Consider the following 16,906-nt stretch of genomic DNA (forward strand, 5'->3'; position numbering starts at 1 on the left):
TTATTATTATTATTAATAATATTATTGTTGATATTATTATTATTATTATTAGTAGTAGTAGTAGTAATAATAATAATAATCCTAAAGAAATTACTTGAGTAAGGCGTTACTCTAGTATAATCCTAATGGGAAAGATATCCTTACTTCAGCGTCAGACACGACGAGCAGGAGTCCCTTCTCGTGCTCGTGAAAGAAGTGTTGTGTTCTAAGGCCTCTATGGGTTTTCCTCCTGCAGCGCCAGTTACTTTCAAATGACAGAAGAGGTGATGAACGATACAGTGAGCTGAGCAGGCAATCGAGCTGCACTGCCGGGTCTGAACACCAGATGGGACCATAAGACTTGACAATGCGTTCTGATTTTTCCCTTGTGAGGTGAATTAGTCTGCAAGCTGCGGTCTGTGGGTTTATTTTTTTAAAAGAACCCTGAGAGGAAGATCTTATAGTCGTAAATTCTCAAATCTCTTAATGTGATCTCATATTATCTTTCCAAACTGCGTATCAGATCACTTTACTAGGCATATACGATTTTGGCGACATCCACTTTCTCTTTATAACCCAGAAATATCATGTTTCTGTTTTTTAACAGAAGGAAATAGGCACAGTGACAACATTTTGCAGATGTTTTCAATTTCAGATTACAAAATTCATTTATTCCTGAGTCAGTAGGTTTCTTGAAAAACACGGCTAAGGATTTTTTTTTATATTGGCCAGCAGCCATATCATCCTGCAGCTCACAACTGACAACCCACTGGAACTTAGCAGGTGTGAGCCTGTTCAGTACCTGGATGTGAGACCTCCTGGGAAAAACTAAGGTTGTTGCAGGAAGAGATAAGATCATATTTATTTTATTAGCCATATACAATTGCTTGCATTAGGTATTTGTCTTTTCGCATACCCCAGCTTGCTCTCCATGAGACACACAGGCACACAGACAGGTTTAAAGAAGCCTGGGGTCAGAGCACAGGGTCAGCCATTTATACAGCACCCCTGGAGCAGTTGGGGTTCCTGACAGGCTGGAGCGGTGGCGGAGAGCACAGCATGGGGCAGGTTCCCCAGGCGGAGTCCAGGCAGGTCAGGAAACGGGCAGGTAACAGGGAAATTGGAGCGCACGGGAAACAGAAGGCATATAGGCAAGCCGGGAAACGGAAAATGGTAGAGAGACCTCCGCTAGAAAACCGCTGGCTGGTGCTCCGTTAAGCGCGGCGCAAGGCAAAGACTGATCGACGAGATGCCGATTGCTGAGGAGAAATCGAATTGGACTTAATTCACCCGCAGCCCCAGATGCAGACTGACTTCAATTCAGGGGCTACGTGTGTACTGTCTCCTCCCGAAAGCATCGTAGTGCTAACAACATAGTAAAACTAGATCTTCAGATCTATCGTCAATGTACGAGTGTTTACCAAAATCGATCGTAACTAAAGGAGCACGTTAAATCCTTCGTAATCTACGTGCTCCCCGACCCGCTTGTTAATTAAGTGATTCTTAAACTGGCTACCTCCTGCGCCAACCTTAGCGACAGAGATCGCCAGACAGAGCACATTCAATTCACGTCAAGACAATTCTCTGCGAGTTTAGAATACTAAGATGTTTTATTAAGGATGTTGATATTTTGTAGTACTATGTAAGAGGAATTTTTTGGAAAAAGAACATTTATTTATAGAGTAATGAATTTATTAGTCATCCTGGGTAAATTTCATATTCATAAGTCAAATGCTCCAATAATACTCCCTCCTTTAGTACTTTTGAGGTGAGGTTTACATTTAATTTAAATTCCATAAAGAACGTGAAAAATGCTAAAGCAAGGAAAATATTTGATATATGTAAAATATAACTTGGTTACATAAATATTTACGTCATTACCGCTGGCAGTTAATTGTTTTTTTTTTATTATTCTGTTTCTTTCTTTTAACTGTATTTTCTCCTCTACTTGTATTTGTATGGGAGCGGCGAGGACACAATCCGTTACAATACATTTAATTAAAAATAATAAAAAATACGTTTTATGCTTGACTAGATGATAAGATTTTAATGATGAAATGCAGTAATGCATTATTTAAGTTAAATCATTGGGCCTAATATTTATTTATGTTTAAAATTCGAATGTTCTGTCGTGATTGTTGACGGTAAAGCTTAGACCTACTTGTTTTTAAATTTGATTATAGGTCCTGTATTTGTTGAGTGACACTTACCAAGCTTAGTAGTTAATGTTTCCAGATGTCGTGTCAATAAGACCAATTAAAATGGAGTTCCAACACACCCAATAACTACAGTATATTCTCATGAAACACTGTGATTCTTAACAATGGCAGCGTGACAAATACATTTTGCTTTAAATCAAAGACTTCGTGCAGGACGCATACACTGCCCACACAGTCAATCTTGGTTTTCTTTTACGGCATATCAGTCATTTATTTTATTTTCTCTTAGAAACAATGTGTCCCATTTTGTGCCTATCTATACACTTTCGCTTAAAAGGTTGTTAAATGTTGACTTCATATTCCTTTTCACAACTTTATTTCATCCCACTGAAGGACCAAAACCATGTAAGGCAAGTATTGTAGCGCTCTCGGGTTCATGGGGGTATGCGCCCTCGCCGCTGCCGCCTCAGATGTCCCCCCACCGCTGGGGACTCGAACCCGGGCCTCTGGCATCTACTCAACAGGGACCCAGCCAGTTGAGCTGAAAGGAAATCTGCCGTCAGCACATCGTTTGTGCTGCACGTGTGAGATGGTAGACTCTTCTTTCTCGGATGTGTAATGAACAGTGTAAACTTTGTACATAGTGCCCCTTTAAAAAAATAGTCCTGAAGTCCTGGTTCCTTTTCACGTTGGCGAATGTGCTCTGCATAAAAAAGAGCAACAGTGGTTCAGAAAGTTGCAAATTCAAGTCTTTTTAAATACGTGGCTCGACAGACAGGTCGAATCTTCGCATGTCCCTTGATGCCGACAGTATGTTTATTTAAGAAGGAGACAATGCGAAACTGATGATTTCTTCAGATTTTTTCAAACGTACACCGTTACGAGGTTTTAAGACTTGTTTGTTAAAGCCTCTTTGTGAGAACATACAATTGTTTGTTAATGTTCGCTTTTTAAGTCTACACCCGCAACTTTCCGATTCGGGTATGATATTGGAGACAAATTGAATTTTCCTGTTCACACAGGAAATTATTCATTGACAGAGAATTGTCATGACGTTGATTTGATTTGCTCTGTCTGGCGATCTCTGTCGCTAAGGTTGGCGCAAGAGGTAGCCAGTTAAAGAATCACTTAGTGATTAAGGAGCGGGTCGGGGAGCACGTACATTACAAAGGATTTAACCTGCTACTTCAGTTAAGATGGTTTTGGGGAAACACTCGTAAATTAACGATAGATCTTAAGATCAAGTTTACGATGTTCTTAGCGCTACGATACTTTTGGGAAACTCACCTCAGTATTAGTATATACCTCGAAATTATCATTTATAGTACAATAAATAATCAGATTATTTATATTTTATTATTTATATTAATTATTTTTTACTTAATTATTTACAAGGTTATTTGTTGATGATTCATAGCTCCTAAAGCTGTCGTTTGGGAGGAATTTACTGGTCTACAGAGATCTGCATGGAGTACTAACATACAGAAGACATGTTGGATGGATGGATTAATACCCTCATCGTTTCCTTTTTTAATTCTATAATGTTCGCATGCCCAAAGGGGTTGGGCAACCAGCTGACCTTGGACCCCTAGAGGTTTTTGGTTCTTCTTTTGGTCTTCTGGGCTTCTGTTCTGTATTGACAAAATGAATCGTCAATTGCATTGCTAAGCGCCTTGGGAAACCTTGTTGTTAAAGGCTCTATATAAAACTAAATTGAATTCAATTGAATTCATCTATAATTTTCTTGATACTATAACCACCGAGGAGAACCTAATCAAGATAAAAAATCATCTGTGTATAGTTGCTACTTTTCTCTGAGAAGCCAAACACATGATCTGTTGTTATTAACCCAGCATTTTAAATCCCCACCCCGGCGCACCCAGTGAAACACGCAGAGCGGTCAGAGACTGAGCTGTGCTGTGAGGGTGAAGCGCTGTGGAGAGACAGGGGGCCCAGCCTCCGCTCCCTGGACTCTGGCGTCTGCTGTCGCTGTGGTCAAGTACTCAGTCTACACGTGACCTAGCTACACAGGAATAACATGACTGAAGACTGTTTTCAAGGAAGTTTATTTTACAACAGTTATTGAACTATTAAAGTACAGAAGTATAAGATATATGTACAATATTAAATCAATAACAGTGATGACAAAATGCAGTGATTAGATGAAACCCGAAGAAATGTATTATAGTTGCTTAGTGACACACCTCCGACATGTTTACATTTGTATCCAGCTTTCATTTCTACAAAGAAACACCTGCGATAGATTTCTGAAGTCACCTCTGTTCTTTGCAGTCCTCCATCTGATAACTGTACGTGTAGTGACACATGACAAAAAATAAGATTGTATATTCATTTATAAGGATCAGGATGTACAAATATTTTCGCGTCCTATTTCTTAGTTTTGCCTCTTTACAATCAAGCGGTTAGAGTTTAGCTTGCAGGACTGGCTCACGGAAAGCGAAGGCTCTGATATGAAATCGCAGCAGATTCTCACAAGAAAGTTATCCGAGGAAGTGCACAACAAGAGGCAGATTTCACAGAGCGCGAAAGCTTTGATACTGTGAAATGATGAAAGCGTAACAAGTGCTCGACAGAAAATAATCCGTTGACTTGAAAAACGAGAGTCAGCAAAGGAACGAATAAGGTGGAATTCAGAAGAACTCTTTATGGTCTGAGTTTTTTGTACGCGTCACTGTTCGTGTTATTTGAAGGGCGGCGCCCGAGCTGTTAATGGTTATACTCTGGGAAGAGGGGAGGTGAGACCTTCTGCACACAGAGTGCGTGATAACGCACATTCAATGGTCTGATTACAACCACACCGGCTGCTTTGGTTCACCGGTATAGACATTTCCCTTTTCAGAAGACACTGCAAGAACAGCAGTAAACCCCTCTCACAAAAACCATCTGATAAAACACATGATTGTTTCGTTACTTCCTAAGTTGACTTTTTAAAACATCCTTTTGAAAAGAAAAAACGTTCTATATTACGCAGTCGAAAATTCTAACTACAGTAAAAATAAAAAATACAGTCGAGACAAAGCAAGGTTAATTACAAATAAGCATATTTAAACTTTATGCAGTGCATGTTTACTCCTGGCATGAGTTAGATCCCGATATTTTCATTTCCCCTTCGTTATTGTCGATATTTCTTCAATACCTTTGCGGCTTGTTTTAGACTCTACATCGATCCTGGAAAAAAGAAAAAGGGAAAGGTTTTTTTCTTTCATGTAACAATTTCAGCGTCATCTTATGTCTTAATTATTCTACGTTGGGATTGCAAATGATGAATTATTTCAAAAGCAGTTTGCTAGCCTGAAATAATTCCTCTTCTTTCAGAAGGTGACGATCACACACACCCTGACCTTCTGAAACTACTGTTTCTTTCTCAAGTGATGAGGAAGGAAGGTTTGTCTGGAAACAATCATTTTGCTGTCTAATTATATCATCTCGCTTTCTAAGAACACAGCTGGCCTTCCCAACTCGGTTGGATAGATCAAATTCTTAATGTGGCTTACTGTCTCTAATGTTAAATTAATGTTTGAAACGTGTAGTTTGCTAAACTTCTTGAATAGTTTGCTGCTCGCCTTCGAATTTAATAATTTCCTTGTATTTTGATGTATCGCCCTGATTAAAAATGAAATGCAGTGTGTCTACTCTTGATTAAGGGACAGTCACGGTAGGAAATACACGTTAACAATATGTACATGAAAAAAAATAGAGAATAAAGGTAATTGAGTCATAGCACATTTTTAAGATGTGTTTTTTTTTCATAAACCACATTTTGCGAAGGTATTTACTTTCTGTAATTAAAAAAATGGTCCTGTAATTTAAAACAAATGACAATTCGGAACCGGGCATCTGCCTACTGTAGGTGTCCTGGAGTTCTGTTATCAGGTATCATGTCAGTCTTTAAATTCACATACAGTTTCCGTTAAGCGACCTTAGCACACAATAAAGGCAAGTTATTTGTCCAACTAAGTGATCCAGTAAGCCAGTGGTTCTCAAACTTTTTGGACCAAGTACCACCCCTAATCCAACCAAAGCATCCAAGTACCACCTACAAGTCATCATCTCATAGGAACCCCAGAAATTCTCAATGACCAACATGAGCGCGCGTGCACACACTCACACATACATATAATAAATATTATAATAATAAACTTTATTTGATATAGCGCCTTTAAAGGTGGCTTCTCAAAGTGTTTTACAGAAAAAAAATTAACAACAACTAATAAAAAAGCACCATTTCAGTGAGAGGGGTGAGCCTGTTTAGTTGAGCAAACCAGATGTGAATAAATGTTTCGAGCCTTGATACAATTCACAACAGAGTCTAACAGATATTAACTCGTCAGGCATTTTCTTGACGGCAAAGATCTCGCGGTGGATGTTGTAATGCGTACATTAATTTCTGGAGCAACCTCTCTAATTCGTGCAACTACACCGTTATGTCGGCTTGTCATTGCTCTAGCACCGTCTGTAAAAACTCAGACGCATTTTTTCCAGTCGAGGCCATTCTCTTCGATAAATTCATTCAGAAGCTGAAATATGTGCTCTCCTGTAGTTCCTGTTGGTAGCGGTTTACAGAACAGAAAGTCTTCATGGGACATGCCCTCAAACTCGTATCTAACGTAAACGAGCAAATTGGCCAAATCGACTACAGCAGACTCATCTAATTGCAGTGAAAAACATCTTAACGCGCTCTATCAGTGTACTTTTGATACAATCCTTCATTTCAATAATTCTATGAATGACTGTGTCTTTCAGGGGGAGGGGGGCAGCAGGTCGAGCTCTTTAGCAGCTTTTTCTCTACACATAATACGTGTCAGCTCTTTTGCTAACGGTAAATAAGGTTCTTCAAAAATAGTGTAGCTTACCTGCTTTAGCAATACGCAAGCTTGCATTTTTCCGCGTTTCCGTTTTTATTTCCGTATTTAAAGTTTTTATTTCATGCGCATGGGAGCGAAACAGAGACGCTCGGTGTATTTTTATCAAATTAGAACAGTTCTTAAATATTTTTCTATCACGCTTTCTTGTGCTCACAAGATTACCTGCATTCGTAGCACGTATTTCTATGCATTCCTGTGTTTACAACGTTGGCATTGGTCCAAAATCACGCACATTCTCCTTTCTCCCTATTTGCTGAAGATACAGTAGCTTTTTTAAAATACAATTGGTCATTTGCATCCGTAGCACGCATTCCTATAGAGTGGTATAGAATTACAGAGTATCTCTTGTGTCCACTGAAGTATTAGCGCGCACTGTATCGTAGTACAGTACGTAGGCTGCGTATTCGACACGTATTAAAATACAAAATATGAAAACCCGTCCCGATTTTTCAGCGCACACGACACAGTTCCAGGGTCATTTGGCGTACCACTTGGCGGCACTCCACGTACCACTGCCGGTACACGTACCAGAGTTTGAGAACCACTGCAGTAAGCAGTTCACAACTCACCTGGAAACACAATAGACTGAGGTTACAGTGAGCAGAAAAGAGCTCTAATTTCTCATCTCATCTTCTTAGTTTTTTGAATGGACAACTGATCCCGTCATTAAGTGAACGCACAATATTTAAATTGCTAATTGGTAAAGTTCCTACCTTCTCCTCAGTGCTGGACAGACTCGCCCCCACACCGTCTTCAGTACAGACTCCTTGAGAGCGGGGCTCCCCCAGATGTACAGACCGGGGGTGCTGGTTGCAGTGAACCTTACCAGCAGGCCAAGCGGATCATTGGCGTTGTTCCTGAACATGTATTCAGACTCGGTCATCTTAACCACGACAATGTAGTACAGCTGGGGACACCAGAGCGCCAGGAAGCAGACTACCACCACGATGATGAGTCTCAGGGACTCTTTCTTGCTGTCTCTCTCTGGACCCGGCGGCTCGCGAGAGAGTTGGTATTTGGCGACGAGGTAGAGTTTTATGGTAAGAGCCACTTTTACAGATACTATAACCTGCATAGTAATAGTTGCATATGCGGAATTACTTGTAGCCTGTTCAATTGTAATAAAGTTTTCAACTGTTACGAAGAAGTACGTATACACCCAACAGAAAACGCAAACTCCTATAACTACAGTCCTGGACACATAACGACTGTAAGTATAAGGATAAACTACAGCAAGGAATCGGTCCAACTGTGCAAACATGATGGTCCAAATAGTGACACCCCGTAGCGAAGGCACTATGTAATAGGTGCCGTTCCTTGGCGGATATCTCTCGCTCACATCAAACAAACCGGTGTAGTAACCACCTAACCCGGTCAGTGTGTCACTTATGCTGGTGTTCAGCATGAAAATAAAGCGATTTTGTGCTCGTAGTGACTTTTTATTAAGAATACCCAACACAACCGAGCCAGCCACTAGAACAGAACTCGTACAAACTAGTAGATTGATTAAAAAAATGAAGTAGTCAGCAGCGCTACTGAAGTCCACCGCTAACGGCACAGTGAGGTTCAGCGCAACCATCGCGTCGGAAAATGAGCATCTGGCGATGCTGCTGTAGTGTTTAAGTAGATGAACACGCCGGAGGAGATGCCTCGTGTTTGCACAGTCATAGCACGTCTGGGGCTTCGGGTCTCCTGGAGCTAATTAACCTGCGAGCTCGGAATCTTAAGGTTGTTCGCCAGGGGAAGGTGACAGGTGGATTCCTAACGGAATGTCATTTACTGATTGTGTTTTTTTAAATGTTTTATGTTAAATAGATGAGTGGTAGTTTACTGAACACAATAAGTTTCGGGGTCTCCTGTGAATAAAAACGATCTTAGTATAAAACAATATATTTTACCTGGAATGATTTCTTACCTTTTTAGTAAATAAATTAATTGATTAATTAACAGTGCTGTACTGCAATGGAAAGAAAATCTTTAATACTCGTGGTGGTTATTGACGATGCAGAAAGTGTGCATCTCTGTAAATTGCGTGACTGGTATTTAACCAATTATTATGATAATTCAATTTATTAGCAATTTTCAAGCAATGGGGAGCGCCCTGCAATGGGCACATACCAGACAATAGAAGCAAAAAGCGAAAGAGAAAGAGAAGGGGAAATGAAGATAAACAGTATAAGGCACATTCACGTTTTTAGTAGAGTGGTTACTCGGGTCTGAAACATCTTGCAGAATCTCCTGCTTCGGCGGATAGAACCAGTTCAGCCCTTAACCGTAGATCCGCTTCACTTGTGTAGTAAGTCCTTAAAGACTGTTTGCGGTAGATAAATCAGTGGTTTTTCTAAATTTCACCGAGGTCCTGACTCCTGTGGTCATTAAAAATCCCAGGGTGTCTCGAAAAGAGTAGGGGTGTAACCCCTGGCCAAATTCCCCCCTCGCCTTTGCCACTCATGGCCTCCTAATAATCCCCATCTCTGAACTGGCTTCACCACTCTGCTCTCCTCCCCACTGAGAGCTGGTGTGTGGGGAGAGGACTGGCGCATCATCCAGGTGGGGCTGCACACTGGAGGTGGTGGAGGGGATCCCCATTACCTGTAAACTGCCTTAAGTGGAGTGTCCAGAAAAGCACTACATAAGTGTAAGCAATTATTATGATTATCATTATTATTTTTATTATTAGTATTATTATTAGTATTATTATTAATTATTATTATTAATAATATTATTGTTGATATTATTATTATTATTATTAGTAGTAGTAGTAGTAATAATAATAATAATCCTAAAGAAATTACTTGAGTAAGGCATTACTCTAGTATAATCCGGATGGAAAAGATATCCTTACTTCAGCGTCAGACACGACGAGCAGGAGTCCCTTCTCGTGCTCGTGAAAGAAGTGTTGTGTTCTAAGGCCTCTATGGGTTTTCCTCCTGCAGCGCCAGTTACTTTCAAATGACAGAAGAGGTGATGAACGATACAGTGAGCTGAGCAGGCAATCGAGCTGCACTGCCGGGTCTGAACACCAGATGGGACCATAAGACTTGACAATGCGTTCTGATTTTTCCCTTGTGAGGTGAATTAGTCTGCAAGCTGCGGTCTGTGGGTTTATTTTTTTAAAAGAACCCTGAGAGGAAGATCTTATAGTTGTAAATTCTCAAATCTCTTAATGTGATCTCATATTATCTTTCCAAACTGCGTATCAGATCACTTTACTAGGCATATACGATTTTGGCGACATCCACTTTCTCTTTATAACCCAGAAATATCATGTTTCTGTTTTTTTACAGAAGGAAATAGGCACAGTGACAACATTTTGCAGATGTTTTCAATTTCAGATTACAAAATTCATTTATTCCTGAGTCAGTAGGTTTCTTGAAAAACACGGCTAAGGATTTTTTTTTATATTGGCCAGCAGCCATATCATCCTGCAGCTCACAACTGACAACCCACTGGAACTTAGCAGGTGTGAGCCTGTTCAGTACCTGGATGTGAGACCTCCTGGGAAAAACTAAGGTTGTTGCAGGAAGAGATAAGATCATATTTATTTTATTAGCCATATACAATTCCTTGCATTAGGTATTTGTCTTTTCGCATACCCCAGCTTGCTCTCCATGAGACACACAGGCACACAGACAGGTTTAAAGAAGCCTGGGGTCAGAGCACAGGGTCAGCCATTTATACAGCACCCCTGGAGCAGTTGGGGTTCCTGACAGGCTGGAGCGGTGGCGGAGAGCACAGCATGGGGCAGGTTCCCCAGGCGGAGTCCAGGCAGGTCAGGAAACGGGCAGGTAACAGGGAAATTGGAGCGCACGGGAAACAGAAGGCATATAGGCAAGCCGGGAAACGGAAAATGGTAGAGAGACCTCCGCTAGAAAACCGCTGGCTGGTGCTCCGTTAAGCGCGGCGCAAGGCAAAGACTGATCGACGAGATGCCGATTGCTGAGGAGAAATCGAATTGGACTTAATTCACCCGCAGCCCCAGATGCAGACTGACTTCAATTCAGGGGCTACGTGTGTACTGTCTCCTCCCGAAAGCATCGTAGTGCTAACAACATAGTAAAACTAGATCTTCAGATCTATCGTCAATGTACGAGTGTTTACCAAAATCGATCGTAACTAAAGGAGCACGTTAAATCCTTCGTAATCTACGTGCTCCCCGACCCGCTTGTTAATTAAGTGATTCTTAAACTGGCTACCTCCTGCGCCAACCTTAGCGACAGAGATCGCCAGACAGAGCACATTCAATTCACGTCAAGACAATTCTCTGCGAGTTTAGAATACTAAGATGTTTTATTAAGGATGTTGATATTTTGTAGTACTATGTAAAAGGAAATTTTTGGAAAAAGAACATTTATTTATAGAGTAATGAATTTATTAGTCATCCTGGGTAAATTTCATATTCATAAGTCAAATGCTCCAATAATACTCCCTCCTTTAGTACTTTTGAGGTGAGGTTTACATTTAATTTAAATTCCATAAAGAACGTGAAAAATGCTAAAGCAAGGAAAATATTTGATATATGTAAAATATAACTTGGTTACATAAATATTTACGTCATTACCGCTGGCAGTTAATTGTTTTTTTTTATTATTCTGTTTCTTTCTTTTAACTGTATTTTCTCCTCTACTTGTATTTGTATGGGAGCGGCGAGGACACAATCCGTTACAATACATTTAATTAAAAATAATAAAAAATACGTTTTATGCCTGACTAGATGATAAGATTTTAATGATGAAATGCAGTAATGCATTATTTAAGTTAAATCATTGGGCCTAATATTTATTTATGATTAAAATTCGAATGTTCTGTCGTGATTGTTGACGGTAAAGCTTAGACCTACTTGTTTTTAAATTTGATTATAGGTACTGTATTTGTTGAGTGACACTTACCAAGCTTAGTAGTTAATGTTTCCAGATGTCGTGTCAATAAGACCAATTAAAATGGAGTTCCAACACACCCAATAACTACAGTATATTCTCTTGAAACACTGTGATTCTTAACAATGGTAGCGTGACAAATACATTTTGCTTTAAATCAAAGACGTCGTGCAGGACGCATACTGTACACTGCCCACACAGTCAATCTTGGTTTTCTTTTACGGCATATCAGTCATTCATTTTATTTTCTCTTAGAAACAATAAGTGTCCCATTTTGTGCCTATCTATACACTTTCGCTTAAAAGGTTGCTAAATGTTGATGTCATGTTGACTTCATATTCCTTTTCACAACTTTATTTCATCCCACTGAAGGACCAAAACCGATACCATATTTTTTTCTTATAAAATATACTTTATTCCGAAAAAAATAACATCTAAAAAGGAAACATCTCCCACATGTTAACATTCCACTAAAAACAACGGCGGAACGGCGGTGATTGTCCGTTATCAATCATTGCAAGTGTGGGCGGATTTGCGCTATTATGAGAGTCCCTCCAAACCCTACCACTTCCTGTTGTCCATTAATCCCTGTACAGGGTCCAAAGTCCTTTCCAGCGCTCCCTCGCTGTGGGGAAACCCCATTTGACTACGTCGCGCTTCATCCTCCTCCTGAGGTCTGCCAGGATCCTCTCCTCCAGCTCATTCGCTCCCCCCTTGATGTTGTGCCGGATGAGATTGTTCCTTGCGTCCCACAGGCCTTTTTTTGTGAGGGACAGCAGCAGCCACATCAGGAACTGCGTCCCCTTGTCTAATCCGGTAGGTGCCAGCCCCCACAGAATGTACTGGTAACTGAGCGCCGCACCCGTCCCCAGGAGTTGCATAATGTTGTCCATTCTGCCCCACGCCGCCTTGGCGAAGGGGCAGCTCCAGAACACCTGCTCTTGAGTCTCCTCGACGAAACACGGCAATGATTCCTGGAGATCGAGTGTCTGTAGAGGACCTCTCTGGTAGCCAGTCTCTTGTGTACGGCCATCCAGTTGAGGTCCTTCAGTTCGTTGTCCAGTTCTTTCGGCTACGTTCTTTCCCAGACTTGTCTGGGAACATGCAGCCTTTCGTCGGCGAAATGCCCCCTCACCTCTTTGTACAGAGCTCTGTGGTTGGTGCAGAGCTCTGGCTGTCTCGTGGCCTCGTACCTCCTGCTCCACTTGACAGCGTGGGTGTAGAACTCCGGTCGCCTCTCTGCCTTGGGCCCAGTGTTTGACCAACGTGCTACTTCAGTTAAACTGGTTTTTGGGAAACACTCATAAATTAACGATAGATCTTAAGAGCGAGTTTACGATGTTCTTAGCGCTATGATGCTTTCGGGAAACTCACCCCTGTTCTCGTGGCTGGCTCGGTTGTGTTGGGTATTATTTGTAAAAAGTCACTAAGATCAGAAAATCGCTTTATGTTTATGCTGAACACCAGCATAAGTGACACACTGACCGGGTTAGGCGCTTACTGGTCTACAGAGATCTGCATGGAGTGCTAACACACAGAAGACATGATGGATGGATGGATTAATACCCTCATTGTTTCCTTTTTTAATTCTATAATGTTCGCATGCCCAAAGGGGTTGGGCAACCAGCTGACCTTGGACCCCTAGACGTTTGTGGTTCTTCTTTTGGTCTTCTGGGCTTCTGTTCTGTATTGACAAAATGAATCGTCAATTGCATTGTTAAGCGCATTGGGAAACCTTGTTGTTAAAGGCTCTTTATAAAAATAAACTAAATTCAATTGAATTCATCTATATTTTCTTGATACTATAACCACCGAGGAGAACCTAATCAAGATAAAAAAAACATCTGTGTATAGTTGCTACTTTTCTCTGAGAAGCCAAACACATGATCTGTTGTTATTAACCCAGCATTTTAAATCCCCACCCCGGCGCACCCAGTGAATCACGCAGAGCGGTCAGAGACTGAGCTGTGCTGTGAGGGTGAAGCGCTGTGGAGAGACAGGGGGCCCAGCCTCCGCTCCCTGGACTCTGGCGCCTGCTGTCGCTGTGGTAAAGTACTCAGCCTACACGTGACCTAGCTACACAGGAATAACATGACTGAAGACTGTTTTCAAGGAAGTTTATTTTACAACAGTTATTGAACTATTAAGGTACAGAAGTATAAGATATATGTACAATATTAAATCAATAACAGTGATGAAACAATGCAGTGATTAGATGAAACCCGAAGAAATGTATTATAGTTGCTTAGTGACACACCTCCGACATGTTTACATTTGTATCCAGCTTTCATTTCTACAAAGAAACACCTGCGATAGATTTCTGAAGTCAGAAGTCACCTCTGTTCTTTGCAGTCCTCCATCTGTAACTGTATGTGTAGTGACACATGACAAAAAAAGATTATATATTAATTTATACGAATCAGGATGTACAAATATTTTCGCGTCCTATTTCTTAGTTTTGCCTCTTTACAATCAAGCGGTTAGAGTATAGCTTGCAGGACTGGCTCACGGAAAGCGAAGGCTCTGATATGAAATCGCAGCAGATTCTCACAAGAAAGTTATCCGAGGAAGTGCACAACAAGAGGCAGATTTCACAGAGCGCGAAAGCTTTGATACTGTGAAATGATGAAAGCGTAACAAGTGCTCGACAGAAAATAATCCGTTGAATTGAAAAACGAGAGTCCGCAAAGGAACGAATAAGGTGGAATTCAGAAGAACTCTTTATGGTCTGAGTTTTTTGTACGCGTCGCTGTTCGTGTTATTTAAAGGGCGGCGCCCGAGCTGTTAATGGTTACGCTCTGGGAAGAGGGGAGGTGAGACCTTCTGCACACGGAGTGCGTGATAACGCACATTCAATGGTCTGATTACAACCACACCGGCTGCTTTGGTTCACCGGTATAGACATTTCCCTTTTCAGAAGACACTGCAAGAACAGCAGTAAACCCCTCTCACAAAAGCCATCTGATCAATCACATGATTGTTTCGTTACTTCCTAAGTTGACTTTTTAAAACATCCTTTTGAAAAGAAAAAACGTTCTATATTACGCAGTCGAAAACTCTAACTACAGTAAAAATAAAAAATACAGTCGAGACAAAGCAAGGTTAATTACAAATAAGCATATTTAAACTTCATGCAGTGCATGTTTACTCCTGGCATGAGTTAGATCCCGAAATTTTCAGTTCCCCTTCGTTATTGTCGATATTTCTTCAATACGTTTGCAGCTTGTTTTAGACTCTACATCGATCCTGGAAAAAAGAAAAAGGGAAAAGCTTTTTTTTTCTTTCATGTAACAATTTCAGCGTCATGTTATGTCTTAATTATTCTACGTTGGGATTGCGAATGATGAATTATTTCAAAAGCAGTTTGCTAGCCGGAAATAATGATGAGTCCTTCAGAAGGTGACGATCACACACACCCTGACCTTCTGAAACTACTGTTTCTTTCTCAAGTGATGATGAAGGAAGGTTTGTCTGGTAACAGTCATTTTTCTGTTGGATTATATCACCTCGTTCTCTTAAGAACTCAGCTGGCCTTCCCAATGTATGAAACGTGTAGTTTGCTAAACTTGTTGAATAGATTGCTGCTCGCCTTTGAATTGGAACAATTTCCTTGTATTTTGATGTATCGCCCTGATTACAGTGTGTCTTGATTAAGGGACAGTCAAGGTAGGAAATACACATTAACAATATGTACATGAAAAAAATAGGGAATAAAGGTATTTGGGTCATAGCACATTTTTAAGATGTTTTTTTTTTCATAAACCACATTTATGAATGAATTTTGCGAAGGTATTTCCTTTCTGTAATTAAAAAAAAATGTTCCTGTAATTTAAAACAAATGACAAATCAGCAAACGATTGAGACTTGGCAGCGCCTCTAGAAACCGGGCTTATGCCTAGGTTTCCTGGAGTTCTGCAATCAGGTATCATGTTTAGCGACCTAAACAAACAATAAAAGCAAGTTATCTGTCCAACTAAGTGATCCAGTAAGCAGTTCACACCTCACCTGGAAACACAATAGAGCGAGGTTACAGTGAGCAGAGAAGAGCTCTCATTTCTCAGTTTTTGAATGGACAACTGATCCCGTCATTAAGTGTACGCACACACAATATTTAAATTGCTAATTGGTAAAGTTCCTACCTTCTCCTCAGTACTGGACAGACTCGCCCCCACACCGTCTTCAGCACAGACTCCTTGAGAGCGGGGCTCCCCAAGATGTACAGTCCGGGGGTGCTGGTTGCAGTGAACCTTACCAGCAGGCCAAGCGGATCATTGGCGTTGTTCCTGAACATATATCGTGACCCGGTGGCGTGAACCACGATAATATAGTACAGCTGAGGAGACCAGAGCGCCAGGAAGCAGATTACCACCACGATGATGAGTCTCAGGGACTCTTTCTTGCTGTCTCTCTCTGGACCCGGCGGCTCACGAGCAATCTGGTATTTAGCAATGAGGTAGAGTTTTATGGTAAGAGCCACTTTTGTGGTTACTATCACTTGAAAAGATAGAGTTGCATATGCATACATTCTTGTAGACTGTTCAATTGTAATGTGGTATTGAATTGTTATGAACAAGTAAGTATAAGCCCAACAGAAAACGCAAACTCCTATAACTACATTCCTAGTTACATACCGATTGTAAGTATAAGGATAAGCTACAGCAAGGAATCGGTCCAGCTGTGCAAACATGATGGTCAGAATATTGACACCCCGTAGCGAAGGCACTATTAAATAGGTACCGTTCCTTGGCGGATAGCTCTCGTACACATCAAACAGACCGGTGTAGTAACCACCTAACCCGGTCAGTGTGTCACTTATGCTGGTGTTCAGCATGAAAATAAAGCGATTTTGTGCTCGTAGTGACTTTTTATTAAGAATACCCAACACAACCGAGCCAGCCACTAGAAAAGAACTCGTACAAACTAGTAGATTGATTAAAAAAATGAAGTAGTCAGCAGCGCTACTGAAGTCCACCGCTAACGGCACAGTGAGGTTCAGCGCAACCAT

General features: G+C 40.9%; 2 protein-coding genes across 2 annotated transcripts; both read right to left on the reverse strand.

Annotated features, from left to right (window-relative positions):
• Window positions 1–7,733: 7,733 nt before the first annotated feature.
• LOC148641449 (uncharacterized) lies at window positions 7,734–8,603 on the reverse strand. Its single transcript, XM_088618683.1, has one exon. The coding sequence runs from the start codon at window positions 8,601–8,603 to the stop codon at window positions 7,734–7,736; it is 870 nt and encodes a 289-aa protein (XP_088474809.1).
• Window positions 8,604–15,902: 7,299 nt separating this feature from the next.
• Window positions 15,903–16,906, reverse strand: LOC148641450 (uncharacterized). The gene is made up of 2 exons (XM_088618684.1): window positions 16,041–16,906; window positions 15,903–15,906 (listed from the first exon to the last, which is right to left on the reverse strand). Exons 1-2 carry the CDS (start codon window positions 16,904–16,906, stop codon window positions 15,903–15,905), a joined length of 870 nt encoding a protein of 289 aa, XP_088474810.1.

This window comes from Lepisosteus platostomus, chromosome 24 (assembly GCF_059453375.1).
Source record: "Lepisosteus platostomus isolate fLepPlt1 chromosome 24, fLepPlt1.hap1, whole genome shotgun sequence".
In the NCBI taxonomy this organism is placed as follows: Eukaryota; Metazoa; Chordata; class Actinopteri; order Semionotiformes; family Lepisosteidae; genus Lepisosteus; species Lepisosteus platostomus.